We start from the raw sequence: 25,430 nt of genomic DNA, 5'->3' as shown, positions 1-25,430 counted from the left end.
TTTCAAATTGAATAGTTTATTAACATGGTAGTCATCTTTGTAACATGTGCACACACACTCGCACACTCTGAATGATCTGCCTGGAAAAAAAAGAGGTCTTAATATATATGGTGGGGGAAATTAAACATTAAAAATCCTTTAGATTTTCATAATTATAGGCAATTATGTCCACATCACTTACAAAGCTATTGCCGAATCTTTCCAAGGAAGCAGAATTTGGGAGAAAAAAAAAATTATTTTTGGGAAAATTCAACAGTGGCATAGCAGAGCTCTCAATATGAGAAAGCTGACATAATGTGGACCTTTGCTGTGAAATTTGTCTTTGCAAAATATGGGGAGAAGTTTATCAATGGGCAGAAAATAAGAAGGCGGTGTGAAGTAGGCTTTTGCAGAGTCGATTTTCCTCACAGTATTGTGCGGGGGTCATTGAGAAAAATGCTTAGTCCTTCTCTGGAACCAGTTTCAGAACTTTTCCAATTGCAATGGTCTTACCTAAACCAAGGAGACAAACAGCAGAGTTACATATATTGGGAAAAGAATGTGTAAGTCTAAGAACATGAAAACTTGCCCCAAAAACACAGGCTCTCGAGAGCATTAGAAATAATACAGAGAATAAATTGTTGTATTGCAGAATGAAACCACCAGTGTATTTTAAAAACACAGCAAAATCTTCAAAGTAGTAAGCCTGCTATTCTCACAGTAAAGAACACAATGTGGATTGTGGAAAGCCTGCTCTATATTCATCTGAGGAGAAGGCAAGGCAGAGTCATTTTACCAGATCTGTTTACTGCTTTTAAAAGTTAATTTATTTTAAATGCATCCCACAAATCCACAAGTTTTACTAGGGTGAGTTAAAGCCCAACATACAACCCCCCTAACTTTTCTAACTTTCTACAGAGAAACAATGATATTCATATTGTAGGTGGACATTCCAGGACACATTACGAAAACAGCGATAATGATTCTTCAAATTCAACCTTTTGTTTCATGGCACACGTTTTTGTACATTATTCCTCTAGAATAAAAACAAGCTTTTTGTTACTAGCAAGAACTCTGTGCAATGACACAATTTGCTTAGATTTACTTTTCCATTGCTACCCAGACAGTGATTTCCACTAGATACCAGCATTTTAATACCTCACCGCCATGCATGATTTCCTATTCAAATAACTATTTTTGCAGCACTTCAGTGTTGATCACGCAGTCTTACCCTCATCCCTTAAGGTAAAGCGACCCATCTGAGGGAAATCTTTGAATGTCTCAAGGCAGATAGTTCCTGCTGTCCTTAAACGGGCAATGCATACTTGATCTTGTTTCACAAAACGGGGCCGTGTCTTACTTTTTTCTCCTGTTTTTTTGTCTACCAAGCAGATTAAGGCCTGTATAAGAAAAAAAATAATAGCTGTGAGTGCTAAAGTAAGGGGTATTTTTTTCTTTACAAAAAACCCTGAAGTTGTCTAAGAAAGAAAATAATTAGAAATAAACAAAAAAACTTCTAAGATTTACTGCATAAAGAAGTCAAACATGACTTACCACCCTTTTCGGCAAGCTTATGCTAACAGTTACAGCCATTTTTGGTTGTGTCACAGTACTGACCACAGATTCCATTCAAGGCTGGAGTTCTGTTACAATAGTTGCTCTGCAGATATATGTCATGACAGAACTCCTCACCTCAACAAGTGGACTGTCTATATTCACATCGCAACTGAAAAGGACACTTACTGTTATCTCAACTTCTTCAATACAGGTGTGGATGTGCAGCACAGCATTATAACCTGGGCAGATAATGGATTTGTGCTCAATTATCACTATCTGTAAAACAATAAAAATAAAGGCATTTTTCCTCATTTCAATTATGAAAGAGCAGAGAATAACCAAATACAGAACTATATTAAAATGTATAGTTGACCAATACAAACACAACAAATTTTTGTGCAACAAACAAAATCTCATATTACAAACAACCTGGTTGCTTATAAAGTACAAAGTTGAAGAACTGGCCTGACAAGATCTTGCTTTCATGACTGTAGGTATCAAAAACTTCATTGAGAAGTTAACATTCAAAACAAATGGTATTTTAAAAACTCCAATGAATCATGTCAGAGCGTTAGGTATATATATTATTGGCAATTAAGGGACATGATTGTGAATAAGAAATCTCAACTGAAATTTCAAACTGTTGAAGTTTAGATTTGGTGAAACACAAGCATGACATTTTAATGCTTTACACCCATCTATACAGCAATTAAATGCTATTTATTCTACCTGGGCATCAAATGTGCGTCCAGAATGACACAGGTTGTTGGGATCACAGAGAATAAATCCTGGAAGGATCTCTTCCTCTTCAATTCCCTTCAGTCTGATCTTTAGATTTTCACCTGGGGCTACTGAATCAGTCTCTACATCATCAGAAAGGATTCCAAGAACTTCCACATTGTGCTTAAAGAAAGCAAAAAAAAGCAGTTTTGTATTGTGAATATTTTAGTCTGGTACAAAAATAATTTTAATACAATAGGATTTCAATAAATAATTCTGTTACAGTTTAATTCATTATATTTGGTTCTGCAAGCTTCAGAATATTTAAAATAAGTTACTGATGAGTTACTGATATTTAAAATAGCATAATTTAAGAAATATATTTTACTATAATTCTATAGCATGTATACAATGGAAAGCAAATTTCAAGAATATCCACTATTCCTCAAGTGAAACAAGTTTAAAACTTATAAAGAGACAAGAGATACAATGGTTGCATAATATCTAAGAAGAATGCAAAAGCCACATTGTTTTATAGACTTGTTACATTCAAAATATGACAGTCTGAGTATTAACACAATCCAGGAATCCTAGAATCCCAAAATTCTACAAGATTTCCTGGAGAAGGGGTATATTAATGATTGCTCTCCAACAAACACCGTAATCTGATGTTCCTATATGTTGCAATATCTTGTCTGACTTTTATATCTTTGTACTAAAAGATACCAAATTAATAATGAGAAGGCAGAGAAATTAAGAATGGAGTAGTTTCAGAAAAATGTCTGACTTGTTGACATTCAGTCATTTTAGTTCATTTTAGTTCAACTTCATTAGCTGCCAAAGTAACAGGGGAAAAAAGCATCATCAAAAGCACTGGCTATTTACTGAATACAAATTCTGTATTGTTTAAAGCCATTTACAGTTTATTAATTTCTCCTTATCAACCCCAAAGTAACAAGGGTGTCAGATGCATGTCAAGCAGTTTTATAAAAAGCCACTGTGTTAAATTACCTTAAAAACTGAAAAGCATAATCTCAAAAACTGTCTAAGTCTAGTTTCAGCAGCTTCTAGAAAGGTGCCATGGAAGTCAATCTAATTAGCATATTTTGATTAGGAAATGCCAACTTTCAATAAGCTGTAGATTTACTGTACATTTGAGTATCGAGACATTGAGACTAGCAAACTACCTCAGCCTACAGAATTGGAAGAAATGTGTCAGCTTAAAATGAAGATGACATGAATAGATAAGAACAAAATTTCCAAACCCTTTTGGTAAGAAACCAATGGAAACAAATACCATTGTTAGTAGAGCACACTGCTCTCATCCGCTGCCTCTCCCCAACTATGTTTTCACATCCTTCATTTTTGTATTTTCATATTCTTCAGGACAGCACAATGGTTCTAAATAGTGATCTCACATTATGGAACAGCTAGCTACCTGCAGGAACAACCTATTCTTAACTAAAGCAAGCTTTAGTTTTTTCATTGGAACACACTATGTACTGTTTGTATCCTTTACGGTTTTTTCCTATTTCCCTTTGGGCAAGGGAAAATAAAAAAAGAAAAAAAAGAACAAAAATTTTGAGTAATATTAACCCATAGCAGGAAAAAGTTTTTTTTGGGCCAACTGTAAAAATGCGAAGTAAAACACAGTTCCAATAAACTATGACTTGTAGCTGAGTGATTGAGTTTATTATAGAGAGGCAACCTGAGGTCTAAATGCTGAGGAAGTTAACTATTCATATCCACACACACCCTGGAAACATCACCTGTGCAAAACATGAAAGCTTATTTGTGTTCAGCTGAGCAATAGAGAAACTTCTGATTTAAATAATGAGTACCTTTAAGAATCAAGCTCTTTATGTAAACTTTACCATACCTTGTTTGGCATCATCACAAGCTGTTGTCCTTTGCAAATAGAGCCTGACTCCAGCTTCCCAAGGACCACAGTGCCCATATCCTTGACAAAAAGAAATTACATTAAAATTGAAAACATTTTTTCATGGAGTCTGCCCTATTTATGACTTAACTATTAAATATGATTACTTAACCCTATGAAGTTATTTAGCACTGCTACACTTAACGTTTGGGAAACTGTTCTCATGAAAGACTACGTTTAAGAGTCTCATATAATGCCAAAATTATTTATTTTGCCTCCCCACCTCTATTCTACAGTTGGAAACGCAGACATATAAAGAAAAAAAGATACCCTCTAAAAACACAGTAAATAGACTATTTACTGCTTTCTGAAAACAGTCCACTTACACTTTCAGTCCTATTATTTTAATGTGTACCTTATATTTATCCACAATTGGCAGCCTGATTGGTCCATCAACTGAACGGTTGAAGTTTGGCAAATTATCCAGGTATGGAATAAATGGTAATCCACTAAAAGAGCAGAAGGCATTTGTTTCAATTTTGTGAGCACCCTTCTATTTAAAAATTACTCAGAATGGATAAATGCAGTCCAACAAAAGGAATGATTTTCATTCTGTCATCATTAAGAACAGTGACCTCTAAGACAGTTACATCTTATTATAGCATCCCATAGTAGTGCCCACTTTACCCTATCTAACATGTTAATACCCAGGAAGTGCATATAGGTTTTAAGCTACGTTACAGGCGTATTTTACAAATTACTTATCTAGCAAGGTTCTCAAAAGAATATGTGATATGTTTTGGAAATATAAAGCCATAAGCTAGGTCCAAACGTGATTTTCATTAATGTGTTTTAACTGCCATGAACAATACTGGAAAACATGACATCCAGTGAGAGACATGGCTTGTCAGTAATTATAATACAGCTTCAAGCAAACTGTTCACATCAAACAATTACTCATTCTAGCAACATGTCAACTGCAGCATCACTGTAAAATTCAAGGGCTAGCATGGCACTCAAACTTGCAAAGCCAAAGAATACTGCTAATACTATTAAGAGTCTGCTAACATTAATCTTCTCATCACACCTGTGTTCTTATTGCCCTGACTGTATTTCCTCAAGCACTTTAGAAAATTACTTGGACACCGATGACATACCATGCTGTATTTCTTCCCAGCTTCACTGCAGCATTTACATTTATTGAAATATAGCAAACACCCAAGTTGTTCAATTTCAGATACGTACATATACCAAGGACAGAATTCTGACTGTTCTTTAAGGTTTGCTCCAGTCAGTCCTGAGCAGGGCATGAAATGAATATCTTTTTTGGGATTGAAGCCAACTTTCTTCAAAAATGGCACCAGTTTCTCTTTACATTCCTCATATCTATTAAAATGACAAGCAGATCAAGATAAGTTTCAGTTATTCCAGCATGACATAATACTGTACTCCAAAAAACCCCAAAACACATAGGCATTTCATTTTTATCAGTTAAGTTACTATGTAAGCAGCAACCAAACATCATAAAGCTTAGCGGCCTGTTAGCATCTTCTCCCTGATCTTCCAGCACAACTTGCCTACTCCCCCTCATTCCTCTGCTCCATAAAGCATCAGTTTTCTCCATATACCTCAATTACTGGGCTGGGTAAGCAGCAGCATATGCTATATCTGCTTTTAAGCAAGACACCCAGGCCAAGATAGCAGGACAGACCAAGCAGACAGCTACTGAGGTCATGCTGCAGGCTTTCACTTCAATGGTGACTTGGTGTCCTCCAATCTCCTACATCATTTCCTAAGATGTAATGCTATTTATTTCTCCCCTCAGCCAGTTTCAGCTGAATTTAATGATGTCAGAAGGTTAGGGCAGGACCAAGACAGCACATTTAGGCATGCCTTATTCTCTTAGCAAACTAGGCTGATGTAAAGTTGCGTAGTCCCTCATAGCTTTCCACAAAAACTTGCATGATTCTTGATCGCACAGCAGGTTCTCTGACAACTCATATTACACTGCAGAAGAAAGCTATATCCCATCATTACACAAGTATCTCTAGGGAAGGAACAAGTTACACTTTCACATCCAGCTTAAAGGCGTGAGAAGAAAGGTGTAACAGAAGCCATAAAAAGGCCTGAATTTTGACCCTTAGGAAAATTTAAACCCTCTAGTAACATTTGAGCATTAAGGCAGAAAAGAATAACTTAATCCTTTTTATTACTTAAATATTACATATTGAGTTTCTGGTTATTTTTACCTGGCCTATACCATTGCAAGTTTCCCTCCCTCCCCCCTTCTCAGACTCTAATCACAGACCACTTTAATACATTATTTGCTTATTCAATTCAGCTTATCATAAACCCCAACTTAAAATACTACAGGGTGGACACATAAGGTGATCAGGATAATGCTGTTCTCACCATATCTACGCTAGGAGTTTAGCAACAACATGGCAATCAAGAATGTTAGATACGGCTGCAGGGATCCAAACATTGAAAAGGAATGTTTCAGAGTAGTGTGGAACTTCAAGCCTGGTTGAGAGGCACTGTCCTAGGCACTATGCTTGGTTTCCCTGCAATTTTGATAACCTGTCTTCAGTCCACCAGTCTACCATTTTTTCAGCAAAAATGGGATACAAAGAGTTACTTTACTTAGGAACTACTTTATTTCAATATCTTTTCATGAAGATCAATTATTTTAAAATAAACTCACCTTTCATTACTCCAGTTTACAGTTGGATCATCCATTTTATTAATAAGAACTATTAAATGTTTTACACCTGCTGTTTTTGCTAACATGGCATGTTCTCTTGTTTGTCCACCTTTCTCAAATCCAGTTTCAAACTCTCCCTTTCTTGCAGATATAACCTAATTAAAAATACACATTTTAATAAAAGTTCTAAAATTCTCTCAACAGAACAATCAACAATGGGCAATACTGCCTTATTGAAAAGCAACTTTGAGTAGTCAAACTAGTAAAAGCTTTTAAAATGCACTGGTATGTCCTCAATATTACCCATTAGTTTCTGCACTGACATAAATAAAAGTCACATGACACCTGTGGACAATTTTATGAATCTGTTAAGTTACTCCAAAAACCACTGGACTTGGTAGACCTAAGAAGTGGAAATTTTGCCCACTGTAATTAACCAAAAGAGTAAACAAGCAAATAAAAAATAAAAATAAAAAGCTTAATTCCACAGTGTATCCAAAATATAAGAATCTGCTTTGTTCTTACCAGCACAGCAAGATCAGCTTGAGAAGCCCCACCAATCATATTTGGAACAAAGCTCTTATGTCCAGGAGCATCTAGAATAGTGAAGTGTTTCTTCTCAGTTTCAAAATAGGCACGACCCACTTCTACTGTTTTACCTTTGTCTCGCTCTTCTTGGTTTGTGTCTAAGGCCCATGAAAGGTACCTAAAAAAAGCCAAAAAACAATCCAAATATTCTATTTTTGTATTAAATTTTACTAAATTTTTGTATGATGATTTGTTCATCAAAAAATGTCTTTTTTTTCCTGCTCAACTATTTAACCAGCTCAGCATTACTGAACTTAAGCATTTGCAAGACCAATATGACTTTTTAGTGAATGTTTTGTGTATATATAGTGCCCAACGCCAGCTGTCCCTCACATACCTAGAGCGATGCATTTCTAAAAAACAATTTCCAGTTACTAAGTTCCCCAGGTATGACCTAATCTCAAATACTTTCTTTGAAAAATACCTCTGGATTAAATACAAAACAATTCTTCTTTCTCAGCATAATTAACTAAAATATTAGTTCTGATTTGCACATATTAATAATATGAGAAGTATAATCAGTTCTCATTTATTTGCACATACTAAAACAGAAGTTGGCTATGAAATCGACACCACCCTTTAGTCACCCCATCTTTGATTGTATCAACTGTTGTCCCCTCCTAATTATATTTTATCCCATTGGCCATTGACAATTTAGATTCAAGTAAGACAGATGAACGGAAATTTCAAAAAAAGATTATTAGGTCCTTCAGGTTTTGTGAAAACTGGTGAATAGAGAGAAAAAAACCTAATCCTCTCACTAAGAAGAAAAAAAAAATAGTAGTAACTAAATTGAACTGGCTTAACAAACCAATATTTTTCACCATTAACAGCAGCTTATAAAGACCTTTAGCTTGTCTTTTGTATTGACTGGATAATGTCTGAACAAACACTGCTAACTCAGCTGATCAGTGACCAGGGAACATCAGGGACTATTAAACACAAAGATGTCCTTTCCAGCTCAAGAGGTTCCCGAGTCAGAGAAAGCACTAAACATTGGGAATTATGGATATATAATCACACTCTTCCCCAGGCAGTACCTATTTGTCAGTGACTGAGGTCTAGATAGTATGCTAGATGGCTTTTGGTTTGTACCAGTCCGTGTGCTCTTATGCATTGCAGTCTTCACCATGGCCTGTGTTTCTGGAAGATTTCAGCCAAGGCAAACATCAAGTTTTGCTCAGCGAACTGGAATCAAGCAGGACTTTATGCTTGGTAGCTGGATGGCAAGCCCTTTTTGCACATAGCGTTTTTTAAGGAAAGATGCATTTCTGACTGAAATGTCAACTCTGCACTACAGTAAGGAATTTTCTGAATCACAAAGTAAAACTGCTAAGACTTCCAAGACATTCAACACATGAATTGAGCTAACAAGATCTTTGATAATGACACACAGATACATCACACTTTGTATATCACGACATATTTTAAAGAATAAAAATAGCATTCAAGGAGGCACTTCCTGCAACACTTTCTCTAAAAGAGGAGGGGGAACAGGAAATCTGTTTTTCAAGCTGTCCAGGGTTTTTGAGGAAGATCCTGAAATATTTATTACTATGGTCAACTCCCAACATGGGAATGATGCTTGCTTGATAAAAAGAACGTATATCACCCGTCCTATTCCTCCCTCCCACACATAACACAATCAATTCAGGTCAGTGCCCACCCCTCAAGTGCTCCATTGCTGCTCTACCACTAAGGAAGTCTTTAGCTGCTTTTTTTCCAGAGCCCTTTGAACCCCTATTTGCCTCTACCATAGCCAAAAATGGAAAGTTTCTAAAAGGAAAAGCAATTTTCCAGGAGCTGTTTGAGGGAAAAAACAGGCTGCTATGTACTTTACATACAGACACACAAGACCAAAAAACAACCAAAAGACAATAACAAACCCCAAAACAAACAAGAGGCCTGCAAAACCCCCACACATGACAGCAGCATTGTCTTGCTTGGAGGAAACTTAACTGCAGATGCTATCTTTATTCAATATAAAAATAAGATTCAAGCTGACAGCCAGAACTATTCACTTCCTCTTTCTTTATGTCTGCCAAACTGACAGCTTTAATCTCTGTCCCTTAAATAGCTCTCTGCTGTTTACAGGTGAAAGGCATACAGATAGAATGACCCCAAGAGCTGCCTGAGAAAAAGAGTCTGTCTTTTATTCCTTTTACCAACTAGGTTTACCACAGCATTGCTGCAGCAAAACCCGTTCCAGTGCAAATCACACTGTCTCGTACAGTTTTAGTTAAAAGAAATACTGGAGGAGAACAAGAGATTCCTCCCCACACACTTGAAATCCATTCCAGCAGGAAGCTAGTGCTACAGGGACAGAGATGAGAAAGTTTGCCACTTCCATCACAGTGCAAAGAGAAAAGCATGCCGTTAACCTCAGTAAGTTCATACCATGTTTCTCTGTTTTTTTCTTTAGCTTCTCTTTCATATTTTTCAAGTGTTCTTTTGTCAACCATTCCTGTCAAATACCTGAGAAGGAGCAGGAGGGGAAAAACATGCAATTTTACATGAAGCAGAAACATAGTTCCAAACTTACACACTTAAACACTTACACAATCCCTACAGATTATTTTGAAAAACTGGAACAGCCAGATGCAAGCAGCAGTGGAATTTTTTTCTCCACAAAAACCCACACCATTATCTAGTATGTATAAGTGCACCAGTACCACTTTAGCAGAAGTATGAGGAATGTCTTTTTTTTTAAGTCTAACTGTAAAATATTTCATAGAGCCAAGTTCTGAAAAGGAACCACATCTGTTAAGTTCATTTCCGAGACCAATCCAGTATTTCAAAATTAAGCCAAAATAGTGATAGGAGAACTTTTCACACACACACATTCCTGAAATGTAAAGAAAAATATGTATGGTTTCATTGGTTTTAGATAGAACAAGGAAACTGATACTTTAAGAGAGATCTATCAGTTATGAAAAGCAGCAAGTAGTGTACAGTTTTATTACATTAAAACTTGCATATTTTTCCCTCAGATATTTTTACCTGATCTCCTAATAACAGTAATCTACCTAGTTTATGAGAAAAATTAGTGATATCAGTAAATAAAGTGTTAATGAAAAAGTTTGTACAAGCACCCAATTCCCACGCACGTGCCCCTTACAACAAAGGGATATTCTGCAAAAACAAAATACCACAAAAAGCTTTAGGAACATTACACATAGGTAGGAGTGTTCAGAATAGGCATTTCCTTGTACAAGGAGAATATTCAGACACATCATGTAATAAAATGCTAACTTACTCTAGTATGACCTAGAAGGTTAAATGTAGCATGACAATCTCAACATTCCAGTTTGGTCAAAACAAAACAAGATGAAAATGCCAAGACAAAGACCTCCCACTTTTGCTGAGAATATTATTTTAAAATCACAGAAATACTTTGCATCAGCAGGACAGCATTTATTTCTTCATGTACTTCAAAACAACTTCTTGGTTGTTTTTTTGTTTTTGTTTGGTTTTTTTTTTTTTTTTTTTTTACAAACTCTAAGATCTAGCTGCATTTATTTACTTTTGTCTCATAAAAATGCTGCAGTCTCTAGCCACTGTTTCTAAAAGGGACTTAAAAGATTAACTATTATAATTTTGCATTATGAAATCAAATTATGCCTGACAATGTTAGCACCAGGGAATAAGGACATTCACTTTTTTAAATTTTCAGAAAAAGGACAAAGTTTAACAAAGGGTAGAAAGCAATTTCAAACGGCATTTTAAAATGACAAAACCGAGTCATGTTCTAAGAAAGGGATTCAGGTTTTTTAATTTAATAATGTATGCTTCTGCATTGTTGTTTCCACTAAGTAAGTGAAACTCCTATAGCGATGTAAGATTAGATCTGCTGGAATTAAGACATTCCAAAGACATTAAGTAACTAAATTGTCAGGGAGAGTAACATTCTCATTATAAGAGTATTAATCTATGCTGACTAAAGCCATAACGAAAATATTACTCATTTTACTTAATGTATTTTTAATTCACAAGAACAGCAAATCTAAAAAAAAATATTTAAAGTTTCCTTACATTATTTGTCCTCCGATAGTTGACTTGCCAGCATCTAAAAAATAAAATGAAAAATTAAGTCATTCACAGTCTAAAAGAAAAATCCTAGAAAAATAAGAAAACAATTCTGAACAACTACTTTATTTTCAAAGATGTGATTTTTAATTGTAATCATAAGTTTTTTAATACAACTTTCAGCCTACCTAGTTTATGTAATAATTAATTGTCAATTCAATTATATTGGATTTTGAAAATTCTGTTTTCATACATATAAACTTAGCATTATCAATAACTAAAAAAACCCTCAACAAGCAATGATCCAGCAAAAGCGTACGTTAACAACGTGGGAAGCTTACTTGCAAAGTCCCTAACTTTTGTAGGCTGCTCTTCAATATTGGGATATATCTCTGCCCACTGCCTCTTTACTTTGTGGGATTCCATCCTGAATTTACCCAAGGACTAAGTTACAGTACTTTTAAGGTGATAAGAGACTATGAAAATGAAGTGAAAATACAGAATTCCCTGTAAAACTTATGATTCAGTAACTCTTCTGTACTTTTGACACCACTTAAGATTTTTCTGAAGCTTGTTGAAGCTATTCAATTGGGACATTTTGCTGTAACTGCTTCTTTTAACCCTGAATTATGTTCATCTATTGTTTATAGCTCTACAATGTTTAATATTTTGAATAATCATCTTTGAATTTATTAATTAAAAAGAATGCTCTGAAAACATTTAAAACAAGTAGTAAAGAAGCACTGCTTTCCAGTTTTGTTCTTTGGATCATAAATAAAGACACATTGCTTTGGCACTTAATAGTGTAGATACTTGAGAAATCATAAGTACAGACACTGTTGTGCCCAAAAGAACACAGGCACTCTATCCCTGAAAGACCATCTTTAAATTTTTGAATTTTTCCAGAGCAGCTTCATTAGAACAAATGCTCTTGTTCACCTCAAGACACGGTGAATACATGCATCCCTACAAAGAGCAGGATTAATTTCTAAGCCTCAGAGTTCCAGATAATACATAACACAAAGATCCAATTACTCCACATTCACTTACAACTTACCTACGTGCCCAATGAATACTACATTTACATGCTCTTTTTTAGGAGCACCTGGTGGTGCTACAACAGATTTCGGTTTTGGTATTTCCTCCTCCTCTTCCATCATTTCCTGAGCACTTTCTTCAGAAGGCCCTGCATCCCCTGCAGGACCACTTCCTAGCTCTGCTTCACTTGTTTCTTCTTTGTGGTCCCATGACTCTTCCGGGGACATTTCTGTCTCTCCATTTTCCACTAAATTAGATATATTCAAATAGATAATAAAATTAACAGCAATGACTATGGAGAAAAGCCCCTGCCCCAAAGATACAATCAAGAGACTTCAACTATCCAGTCTGTTAACATCTTCCTATGTAAAAATGGGCAACTGCTGCGTGTTTCTGAAATTATTATTACAAGGAGTTTTCAAACTACCTTGTGTGCTGACATCAGAAAACCACGATTTGCAGAAATTAAAAGACTTCTGTTTTAACAAGGCAACAATTTTACAAGGAAAAAAATATCTGAAAATCCACTCAGACCATCATACTTGTCTGAATCCAGACACATGCTAATGTATGTTTAGAAAGAAATGGAGAGGGATAATGGTGTAAGTTCTCTCAAAAGCCATACAAATACAAGGAGAAAGATACAATTTCCACGTTCTGATTGCTCATACTACTGATCACTTTAATGTTTTTTCTTAATCACTATTCCACACATATTAATGGGACTGTTTTGTAACACGGTATTATTTTTTAGTAAAGCACCGATGCTTTTTCAATGTCCAGATAATCTAACTGCACCTGTCAACACATACTAGTGTTCGATTACCTCTCTCCTAATCAAAGTATAAAGACACACCAAAAATTAGTAAAGACCAAAAATGCCAAGGCTCAAGAAGGTTTTTTTCAATTTTGTTTGCAATGATTCAGCAAAAGCACTGTTGTGGTATTTTATAGTACTGTCATAGTCAAATGGAACAATTATCATCTTACCAACAGATTCTGAGATTTCCATGTTAACAGCAGCATTTGAACCTAAGGGAAAAAGAAAAGAAATAAAAAGATATCATTGAGAATACATATTTACCATGATAGTTTCAAGAACAGAAAAAACCACCGAGTGACTATATTAATAAAAGGATAGTTTTAAATGTTTGGGTACTTGCCAATGCTCTTTAATATACAGACTCAATTTAAAAAATTCTGCTTCATGCAAGCATTATGACCTTCAATAAACCACTTGGTCTTTATGTGCCTTGCTTGACTGGCTATGAAATTGTAAATAACCATAGATAACCACACTGCCTTACAACAGTAGTATGAGGATAAAGAGAATGAAGATTGGAAAAGGTTCACAGATTTTAAAAAACGAGATTGCAAAAATTTTTTTAAAATTAGGTTTCATGGGGCTGCATTGCATACCATCAGAACATGAAAACAATTACCTTCACAAGAGGCTGTCTGCTCCTCTGGAGAAGTCTCTACAAGTACACCTGCAGAGAAGTTTAAATTTTAAAATACACTGATGTAACCGATTTCGACACTTAGGCATAAAAGACTCCCAACTTTATTGCAAGAAGTATATTTAAGAAAAAAACACCTCCCCACCCAGAAAACTACTAAATGTAGCCTCCAAGCACAATTACTTCTACAGAACGCTGCCTAGAAGTTGTTAAAATACTACACCAGTTCTAAGAACAGTTCCAATTTTTTTTTCCCCCCACATGGAAAGATAAACTTACAAAGCAAGTTTTAAAGGAAGCGATTTTTCTGTACATAGTATTTTACTGCCCATCCTTTTTGGGCATACTGGCTAATTTTAAGTGTTAGTATCTTAACTGGCGTTTAAATATGTCAAACCAGTTTCATTGTATCCAAAGAAACAATGAGCGTGTGGTGTCACAACTGCATGGAAAGGTTCCGCCAGCTTCAGCTTATAGGCATACTTATGATGATATTGCACCTCAATTTCACATAAGCATTAAATAGAAAATTGAAACACACTATTAAGAATAAGTTCTTAAGATCTTCTGTAGTTATTAGGGTCAAGAGATGATAAGCTCATTCATACGCCTGGTAAGTTTGCCAGTCCTCTTAAATACCATAATATAGTCACATTACTCAAGAGGGCAGTCTCACCAGTCATGTGCATATTAAACCCACAAGTATGTTTTTTTGACAGATCACTCAATCAGTTATATATGCTGAGCTATAACTAATTATTAAACCTACTAGAAGTGATATGTTCCAATTAACAATTACACCAGTTGATGTTTCGGAACATTGTTTGACATGATTAAGAGGACTTTTATGAGTATCCCTAAAACCTTAACCTATTTAGTTTTCTCTTGGTATAAATTCAACTTTATAATTCTTTGAAACAAGTTAATTATTTTTTTTCAGCCACATACTAAATTCATACCCTCTATTTAGCTGTACTCCAGCTGTCCTTCAATCCCATTGTAAAAACACAGACCTTACAGCATTACTTGCTCTACATGCATGATGGGACCTAAAGATGAAACAAATCCCCTCAAAAGAACAAAAACATACAGAGAAGGTCCTGATTGTAAGCCTCTTTGCTTTTGCACTGTTTGCGTATTTGCTGCAGACTTCTATAAACTGGAGCAGTGCTGCAAAAGCTGGAAGAAGTCCAGAGGACAAAGCTTGCAGGCAGGGTGAATGTGGGTCACAGCACAACACCCAGTGACCAGCAGTGAATAGCACAGTGGGCACAGCACCACAGAAGAGGAAACTGTTCCCTATACTCATGTGTTTTATCATACACAATCTGTGCTCCAGGGTCCCAAAAACCACAGTTAAAAAACTTCAAGAGATTGATTTAATATAGTAAGTAAAAGCGTAAGAATAGAATACCTTGAGATTCCTTGTAAGAAATGACATATTACTCCCATTTGAGAGCTGGAAAAGACTCAAATTTACGAGTGTGGTAAAACAGGTGGCACAGAATCTAGGTATGAACCTAAAGCCTCCCTTTTGTAACACATCAGAAGATTGTTGGCTATTTCACACATGATATGGTTGGAATGCATAAATATTTTCATTACAAGATCATTTCAACAAGCTTTTGATTTCACTTCAGGTTTGTCCATAATGAAAAATGTATTACATTACAGTACTTATGCGCTTGCTTTGAAACAGAAACTGTACAAGTGGTTGAAGTTATTTAATTCTTAGAAATACATTATCAACAGCATTTGTAATAAACTCTGTCTTTACTTTCTGGTCTGTAGTACAGCAGGCATGTAGACAGGAAAAAAGTTCCTTCGCACATAACAGAAAGGCGGTAGGAAATTGTTAACCTAAAAAGGTCCATCTGTTAAATCTTGTATGAGGCTAGCACACAAGAGAGTAAGCCAGTTTGCATTTTATTTTAGTACTGTTTAGTATCCATACACAATCAGGGGCAACAGATACTCAGTTACGACCACAGCCACTTCTTAAACTCTGGTCACTCTGGCCCACAAGTGGCAGACATGCTTTGAGAGGGGACCCTAAATTACATGAAACATACACTCTTCCTTCAAAGCACAAAAGGAATATAAACCGCTCTCTAAACAAGTTCATTCTAAAGAAACCAAGTAAAAAATAAATAATGAATCAATTTAAAAAGGAACAGGCTTTAAGTGACAAAAATAAACACCCCTTCAGTAATTGTTTACTTCTGATAAACTGGTGTAACCTGGAATTGTTTATTTCAGGCACTGGTACACTGCAAACAAATACACCAGAGAAGTCTGACATTAAAGAAACAAACAGACTGCCTGAAGTATGCCTTTAAGACACCTGAAAAGAAGGATGCCGTCCCACTGCTTCTCAGACCACTGGGTTGCCAAATTTTGCTCTTCTCTTGTGTCAGCCCCTAGTGCCTGTGTAACCACTGAAGCTCTACAAAGGGAGCTGGTCTGACCAAAAACTGAACTTGTAAAGAACCTACCAGCTTTTGGGTGGGTCAGTGCTCTGAAGTGGTGTTACCAGCTGAGCAGAAGAGCACTACTGGTGCCATGGCAGAGAGGACAGAAAGGCAATCTCAATAATTCAAGGAAAAAAACTTCACCTTTAAGTTTCAGTTCTGAAACAACTAGGGAATCTTTGGATCACATAAAAAGATGACAATTCCGAATATGGTTGCGAACTGCCTAGGACTCCTCAATACTGGATTAGGACACGAGAAGAAGTCCCAACTCCACACTGTCCCTGTGGCAAAACATTTACACAAATCCAGTAAACTGATGTAACCGTGCTTATTTTGCCCATGAGATAAAGACAGTCATTGCAACAAAATACTTTTAAAGATGAGGGAAACTGAGGAAGGTTCCAAGTAGTCCTTGTAACTTATCCTGACCTCTCCAAAACACTGGAGTAGATATGCAAAGGTTCTCATTTTGTGTTTCCTGGAAGTCAGGGAAGTAACTAACAGCATATAAGTCTAACATAGTTTACTACTGTTGTGAAAACATCACATACAGGAAAATAAACACAGGAAAACATTCTGTAATGTTTCAAGTTCAGCTTGAAAATCTAGACCCTTATCTGTGAAAATCATTCAGATAGGAATATTGTCATGTAAGAGGGATTCAAAATGTAGTTTGTATGAGTTTTAAAGTCAGAACATGTCTTAAACGATGCCAAATCTTTAAGTACTGCTTCAAATTCTTGGATTTTTGTGATAAACAATTAGCTTTTACATAGTGTCCTCCACACTCTGTCTCTCCTCAAACCCTAAATCAAGAACTGTTGTTGCAACCTTATTTGCTGTATTGCATGAGGTGAGCAGTTCATCTTTAGTCCTGTTGAGCATCAGGGCCCTAGGACATCTTTTGAAATATCTTTGATGTCAGTGCCAAAGACAAAAATGGATACATACAAATGCATTTATCTACTGGTAAACCATCAGACAACAACATTATGTAATTCAGTCTTGTCTGAATAAAGTAAAAAATACTATTTTTTTAATATAAAACTCAATGGAGGACTATGCACACTCCAATAAAGAAAACAAAATTGCCCAACTTTAAGAACATTAGTCTCTTTAAATTATAGTTAACGTCCTAAAGAAATACTGCAAGAATCCACTCTGCCCATTTCATTCATGCAGCATTCTACTACAGCTGATGAGTTTGGTGTGTATTACATAATTTTGTACTTGCATGCATTTTTGTTGTACAGTAACTAAAGCTGCACAGGTAGAATGACTACCGCTCAATCTCTGCAAATATTGTTTTAAACCAGTACAAGCCAGGAACTTCACAGCATTAACAGCTTAGAATGTTTGCACAAATACAATAGAAAATTGCTTTATAATTAAATTTATACTAGGATGAAGCAAGATGTTCGTACATAAAGCAAGTATAGCTGGTAAACTAGGAATCAATATTAGAACTGCAGTTACAATGCAATATTGAAGTAAAAAGTGCTAAGCAGTAATGACAACCGCCATCTTTACATAAACTGCAGTATTTAACAGATGCACAGAATAAGCTGAGAGATGCCTCCACACAAGCTGATACTGTTCAGTGGTTAACTGGTAACTCCCCAGTATCAGTTACCTGAGCCACAATGCAAATGCCTTCCTTCACAGAAGTGATGAGAGGCCAGCACTCCCAGCTCCCAGCCTGCTCTGCTGGCGGTAAGAACCTAGGCACTACTGGAATGCAACAACCGAGGTAGACTACAGAGTTAATAAAACCGTTTGCACAACAGAGCATAGAGAGACATTTTAAAAAAGAAAAGAAAAAAGGCTAATTCTGTTTGAAAGAATTGTCTTATCTACAAGACTTAGATGGTCTGTATCCAATACAGGCATCAAATTCCTACACAGGAATTCCTGGAAGGCTGAAGAGTAAAGAAACTCGACACCTGTTTTAGGATTTCCATCACCTTTTTGTATGTGTGATCTGCATACCTGAGTTCAGTACATATTTACACAATAGTAACAGTTTTCATGAATTCCATAGCAGATGTTTGCCCCCCCCCCCCCTTTTTATTTTTAACAAAAGCATAAAGGGAATTACACCACAGTAAAAAATAAAGGTCCAAGTCAAACAGACAGAGCATGAGAATCAGAATTAAAAAAACACCAGAGATTCTTAGTTAACAAAAACCCACAAAAAATTACTTTAAACACAAGTGCTAGAGCTAAACAAAGTATTTAATATTCATTATTTTTAAATATACATCAAGAAAAGGCTTTGAGGAGTTCACTGTAATTAAGGGAGGTGTTTTGTAAATTAACTTAAACCCAAAATTATTTTCTTCTGGTCTATGACCTGCTTCAGAGACTCTGCCCTAGCTTCACCAGTGGACACTGAGATGTACACCCAGTTTTTAAAACAACCATTGTAAGAGCACCTTTAATAGCTTTAACATTAATTTGTTAAATTAACAAAAAAATTAGTACTTGCTTTGTATTCATAGGATTTTACTAGATGTTAGCTTAATTAAATACCCACCTTTTTCCTTTCCCAGTGAGGACACACCTTAAATTCCCTTTATCTAAAACTGACATGCTTCTTCACAACCAAGTCTAAGAAAACTTATGGGGATTTTCAGGGAATATGATGAAAAACCTTTTTCCTTAAAGGCCAAGTAGTTGTGCTCAGCTGATAACTTGATTTTTGAGACAAACAGTCAAGAAATCAAGCTCTATATTAGAACAGTTAAGGATTCCACTCTGTACCAAAGATCCCTCATAACCCAGTGGGAATAGAAATTTAAGAAAACCCACAAAACACAACACAAAATAAATCTAAGTACTATGGATTTTTTAGCAGGTTAAGCTCAGGATCTTAACATTTACACATAAAGAGAGTAAAATTTACACATAAAATCTCAGACTGTTGTAGAGAACACATTTTTAATATTGCATCACCTGTCTAAACTAACTTTTGTACTGAAAATCAGTGTCATTTTCATACAGACCTCTTCAAAAGAGTCATAAATGTCACTGACAAAATTCTGACTGCTTTATTTCTTCATAATGAAAAACCAAGATAAACCCATTTTTCTATCTTGGCTTCACACAATCAGCTGCTTCTCTTGCTTGTATGTGTCTCATCACAAAACAGGAGAAAATCCCAAAATTCTGAAAGTGGAATTGTACAATTAGATTGCTAATAGAATCCAAGAACTGTCCCAAATTATTTTTGTGTTCATTTTGATAGAGCAGTCAAGTTTTAAGATCATGCTTTCAAGTATAATAAATCAGTAGCCCAAACCAGGGTGCTAAACGCATTGTCAGCAGACTACCTGCAGACTCCAGGACAGTTTGTCTAGTCCACAGCCAGCTCCCAGTGGTCTGTCTCTGTCTTTTATTGGAGTCAAGCAAAGGCCACAAACATTATGAATTATTCTAACAGGAGCAACACAATCCTGGCTGCCTTCCTGGGGACAGTTCAGATGTAGACAAAGGACATCTGTGTAGTATGCTGGCACCTTGACTGCATCACACAGGTATATTACATCTGATCATCCGACCACTCAGTGCCAAGACATACAGCCTTTCTCTGCACTGACCGTTTTAAGAGGTCATGCAGCTCACCTGTCAAGAGAAGCAGATACAGAGGAACACTGCTCCAGACAGTCAAATAACTCAAATCAAGATTATAATTTTTTTATAATAAGAATTTATAGCATACACTGGCATTCACAATATGACACTGATTTGCTGTCATGTAAGCAGGTCAAGTTTACAGTTACAAAGTATTCACAGCAGCATTACTAACACCCTACTTATGAGGAAATCATCAGCATATGGCTATTCAAATGTTGATATGAATAAACTATGTAATCTTTAATATGGTAATTTCTTGAATGGCGGACTAGTTTTAGACAAACAAGACTTCTTTAGCAAGTTCATATGCAAAGTGAAGTCTCTTTAAGTTCTGAATTGCTGAAGAGTCTTAAAATACAGTCTGCAGAGAATGGTATAGAACAAGAGAGGACCAATTTTGGGGAACATTATGATACAGATAACTCATCATCCTACTCTGGAGATTATAGGCTTCAGAACTGAAGCAGAAGATAATGAAACGCCTTCTTTTGCTTCTGATTGGTGGCAGGGCGGAATATATGGATGTCCAGCTAGCTACAAGGTCAAGAAAAATGAGGGCAGGGAAAGCCGTATAGATGCTATATCCATTTATTTACAGCATTTGAAGGCTGAGGATGTCCAGATGCTCAAACATAACTATTTCAAGCAGGCAAGTGAGGATATTTAGGGAGTGAAGCAATCTAAAGGGCACTGAATCTTAAGCCAGATGTTTGCCTGGCTCAAGACTGCAGGTGCAAGCTGTCTAAATTGTAGTCATTAACAAATATGTTCAGAAATTTACTTTAAGCGGTCAAGAGAGGTACTAAAGGAAGCAGTAGCACTAATACCATCACAAGGATAAATGCTATCTTTCCTTACACTAGCTGCTGTCACACACTTTGTTCTTGTTACTTTTGTACTATTGACACTTTTTTTTCTTACCACAACCAGTGCATACTTCAAATCATTGGATAGTTCAGGCTGGAAAGGGCACCAGAAAGTTACCTTTTTCAGACTCCTGCTCCAGGCAAAGTCAACAGTGAGTACTTAAAAATGACTTCTAAAAGAAGCAAAACTAATGTAAAATACAGTAAAGCCCATACAAGGAAGCTGTGATCAATTTTACCAAGCCTGTGAATATTCAAGAACTACGACAAAAACTGAACCACAAGAATGCAGGTTGACACATTTTCTGACATGTTTCACTTCTCTCATATCTGAGATCCAAACAAAACTTCAATAGTAGAAATCTTATTAATCTGGTATATGTGTGTGTGTGTATTAACTATTCCCTTACAGCTCTGAACCATGCCTTGATACAAAAACAAAAATCCATCCAAATGTAATTACATCTTACATACACTTACAAAATTAATAAACCGTAGTATAAAAATAACTCATAGATGCTACAGAACAGCAAAGATGCAAGGTGCAGTTGTGACTAAGAATGTTTAGATGCCCTAACACAATCTAATGTCATTTTACTGACTATCACACCTTGCCTTAATTGAGTTGAGTTTGCTAGTCCAGCAACTGCTATCTACAGTAAGTTTCCCTAGAAGCACAACTTGTTCATGACATACTTGACGTGCTCACTGAAGGCACTGTGGTACAGCAATGTCTGTTGCAGACAGAAAAATCGAGAAGTCTCTATTTTACATTTCAAATAGACTCCAACAAAGAGAGATTCTACAGAAAGGAGTTTCAACTTGGACACAATTTGATAAATGCAAGTCCTGGCAGCTACAACATTTGGAACATGTTGGTTTTAATCTGTTCCTTAGGTTCAAAAATTTAAACAACATATGCCTTTTACATATAATCAAATGATAATTTAATTCCAAACTAATTCTGAAACTATCTGCAAGCAAAAATTGTATTAGTGGTAAACATTGGTCAGATATTCTCCCTAATATACAATTAGCAATCAAAAGAAATCATGTATACCAGAAGTTTTTAAGTCAACTACTTGGAATGCAGGTCTCACAAGTTTCCCAATTTTGAAAAGTTCACATCTTCTCTGAATGGCTTTTGTGAGCATTATTTCAGTGCTCTAAACATGACAGGAATTTCATAAAAATTACTAAAAACATTAAGTTAGTGTGCATAAAAGGAAACACTATTACACACTGCAGCCACACAATGGAGAGGAGTTCTGTGGAATTCTATATGCTGCTGTTACACATTTATCTTGATCTACAACATCCTTTGAATTACTAAGGAATTATAACTGAAACAAAACCTCACCAAGAGAAAGTTCCAAGAAGTGTTACTAGAAGTTAACTTTAGGCCACTTAATTCCTCAAACTTATGCCCAGCTTTTTAGATTCTTCCTAAGAATCAAGATTAATTTAGCCTTCCCAGTACAAATCAGTGTTTGTACAGACCTCAATACAGATGACAAACAGTATTTTTTTTCTTACAATAATGAAGAATGAGTGTCACAAAACACCTAATTCCCTATGGAAGCAAAAGCAAACTGGGCTGCTGAAAAGCAACTTATTCAGCACCATTGTCTAATCACATGTTGTTCTGACTTATTTCCAGAGCAAGCTCCACCTAGTTCTTCTAGCCAGGAAAGTAGTTGTCACCTTAGACAAACATCTGCAAGGGCAAGCCTGTCAATTACTTTCTGTAATAGAGTACATCGGACCTGGAAAAGTATGTAACAAGTATAGCACTGCAGTTAAAAAAGAAACTGTTTGGGGTTTTTTGCTTGTAGTATGGGTTTTTGGGGGGTTTCCCCCTCATCTTTTCTTTTTTAATTGCAGATTTTTGTTTGCTTAATCTTAGGGACATCCAAGTCAAATTACAGAAACTCAAAATTCTAAACCTTAAAGAAGATATAGAAGCAAGGTGAATTCAAACCAGGTAGATTATAGCACTATGTAAGAATTGCACTCAGCAACTAAGATGGAAAGAAGAGCTATCCTCATCACTCCAGATGACCAGGAAACTGTAAGTAATTTCTAGTCTCTGGAAAGACAAAGCTCATCATAGGCCTCAGAAGTAGCAAAAGAGTGGTGAAAAGGAGAGCATGAAGAAATAAATATAATGAGCAGATGAGGAAATGTAGTTCAAATCCTACCAAAAAAAATTATAAAATTAAATATAGGAAGCCTTAGAAGAAACCTTACAAAGCAGCCACAGAGAAAACCCAAAGTTATTAGAATAACATTCAAAACCCTAAGAAAGTTTTCAGTCACAGTATTGATTACGTAGTTAAAAAAAAAAAAAAAAAGACTTATGTTCAGGTTGCAAAGGTTGAAAAACACACTAGAATGAATATTTTAATGCACTTAGACATTGCCTGCCCGCATAGTGCATGAACTACAATTTTTGACAAAAATCAGGACTGCCGAATAGCTGTAGAGAACATGTAAGCTAACATTTGCTCTAACAGAAAAAACAAGTTAATATTCTGTTATGAAAATTTTAAACCTTCATAAATGAAAAAAACCCAGATTTTAGCTGTTAATATCTGATAACTTTAGATACTAGGGAGAGCTACACTAATTAACATATTAAATCTCAATGCAATAAATAAGCCACAATCAACAGGAAAACTTGACAAACATAATGTAACAAGCAGTTGCTTTAGTGAAATTAAATTACTAGAATCAACATCTGAAATGCTAGCTTGTTTCATATTGTACCAACAGGAATACAAAAAATCATGGAAAAAAATAGGAAGGTGTTAAAACTATTATACTCAATCAGGTCTCAAACTCCTTAGCTGCAAGAGGGACATGAAAATAGTACCACGCAGTTAACTAGCATGTCTGATGTTTGGAAGGCCCTTCAGTTTGAAGCTGAAAATTAAAAAGCAGCTCTCCTTTCATTTCCCCATATGCAAAGCAAAACTAGTATAAACGTTACGTACACAAAGATCCTTTGAAATTAAAAGCAGGGTGAATTTCAAGTTACTCCATTGACTGAGGCCAGCTGACAACCCCCACCTTTCCTAATAATAACTTGTCAGCATTGTACTAGAAAATCGTAACTACCTGATAGAAGCTTCAAAGAGACATTTAGGATCCACCTGAGCCACTGGTGGCTGAAGCAGTGCTGTTCTCCCCAGCAACGCTTAATTTATTACCACCAAACCCTCTGACAACTCCTCTAGTGATTCAGGGGGGCGAGAGCCGCGCAGTCGCCCCTCGCCACGGGCAACCCCTCGGGAGTGACGGCACCGGGGAGAGGCCCGGGGAGCCACCGGGGCCGCGCACCCAGAGCGCGAAGCGGCTGCCACGGCTCGGCCCCCCGCAGGGTTCCCAGCACCCCAGCGGGGCCACGGCGGCTGCGGGCCCCCTCCCAGGCCCCCCAACTCGCGGGGCCGCCTCAGCCGTCACAACCGGCTCCTCCGCCCAGACTGCGCCGCAACCCCCCTCCCCCAAACCCCTCTCCTGCGTGGCACCCCTGCCCCGCAGCACGCCACCCCGCCTGCCGAGACCCTCCTGCCTCTAGCACCCAGGGCCCCAGCCCTCAGCCCGGCCCGGCGCTGCCCTCCGCGCCCCCTCCAGCGCTGCCGCCCCGCCCGCCCCCGCCCCCCGGCTCACCCGGTTCCCGGGCTGCCGCCGGCCCGGCCCGGCCCCCGCCCGCCGCAGGCCCTCCGCGCCGCGCGCCGGCCCCGCGTGGCCCTGCCCTCCTCCCCCGCGGGCGCCCCACTGCCTCGCCCCGGCCCCTCCGCCGCGCGGCCCCGCGCCCTTCCAACATGGCCCCCATCCCTCCGCCCGCGGCGCCCACCCGCCCGCAGCCCCGTCCCGGCCGTTACCGTGGGGCGGCGGCGGCGGCAGGCCGGGTGGGGGCGAGGGTGGCGGCAGGCCGGGCGCCGGGCCCCCTCTCAGGAAGGACGGCACGAACTCGGCGGCATGGACGTTGGGCACGAAGGGCTTGGCGTTGACGTTCAGCTGCCGGCTGAAGGCCGCCCCGAGCAGCTCCTGCTGGGCCTCGGCCTCCGCGGCCGGCGGGGCGGACCCCAGGCCGGCGCCGCTGCCCGGCTCGATGTCCGCCTGATCCCAGCAGTCGGGAGCCGAGTCGCTGCTGCTCCCGCTGCCGCTCCCGTTCGCCTCCATTTTGTGGCTGCCCCACAAGCCTCTGCGGCCCCGAAGCGTCTCCCAGCGTCCGGGGTAAGGGGGAAGCCGGCGGCGGCACCGACTCAGCACTCGCTCCGGCGATTCCGCGTGTACTCCACCACCCCGACGCGAGCGCAGCCTGGCCTCCCGGGGCTGCCGTACCCCCTCCCCGCCGCCTGCCGCGCCGCCATTTTAGTAGTTTTCAGCCCCCGGGGCCTCGCCCCGTAGTACGGCCGCGGCCAGGCGCGGGAACTACGGTGCCCATGGTGGCTTGCGCCAGCCCCTCGCGGCCCTCCTCCCCAGAAGAGATGGGAA

General features: G+C 37.9%; 1 protein-coding gene across 1 annotated transcript; it reads right to left on the bottom strand.

Annotated features, from left to right (window-relative positions):
- Positions 1-25,300, bottom strand: GSPT1 (G1 to S phase transition 1). The gene is made up of 15 exons (XM_040593848.1): positions 24,815-25,300; positions 13,934-13,981; positions 13,482-13,523; positions 12,511-12,738; positions 11,460-11,493; positions 9,825-9,902; positions 7,365-7,545; positions 6,840-6,994; positions 5,381-5,521; positions 4,551-4,644; positions 4,136-4,216; positions 2,266-2,439; positions 1,723-1,812; positions 1,211-1,379; positions 1-492 (listed from the first exon to the last, which is right to left on the bottom strand). The coding sequence occupies exons 1-15, from the start codon at positions 25,113-25,115 to the stop codon at positions 440-442; spliced, it is 1,869 nt and encodes a 622-aa protein (XP_040449782.1). The 5' UTR covers positions 25,116-25,300; the 3' UTR covers positions 1-439.
- Between the last annotated feature and the right edge of the window lie 130 nt (positions 25,301-25,430).

This window comes from Falco naumanni, chromosome 4, assembly GCF_017639655.2.
Source record: "Falco naumanni isolate bFalNau1 chromosome 4, bFalNau1.pat, whole genome shotgun sequence".
Lineage (NCBI taxonomy): Eukaryota > Metazoa > Chordata > Aves > Falconiformes > Falconidae > Falco > Falco naumanni.
Note: the sequence above shows the minus strand (reverse complement) of the source record. Positions and strands in the feature narration are given on the sequence as shown.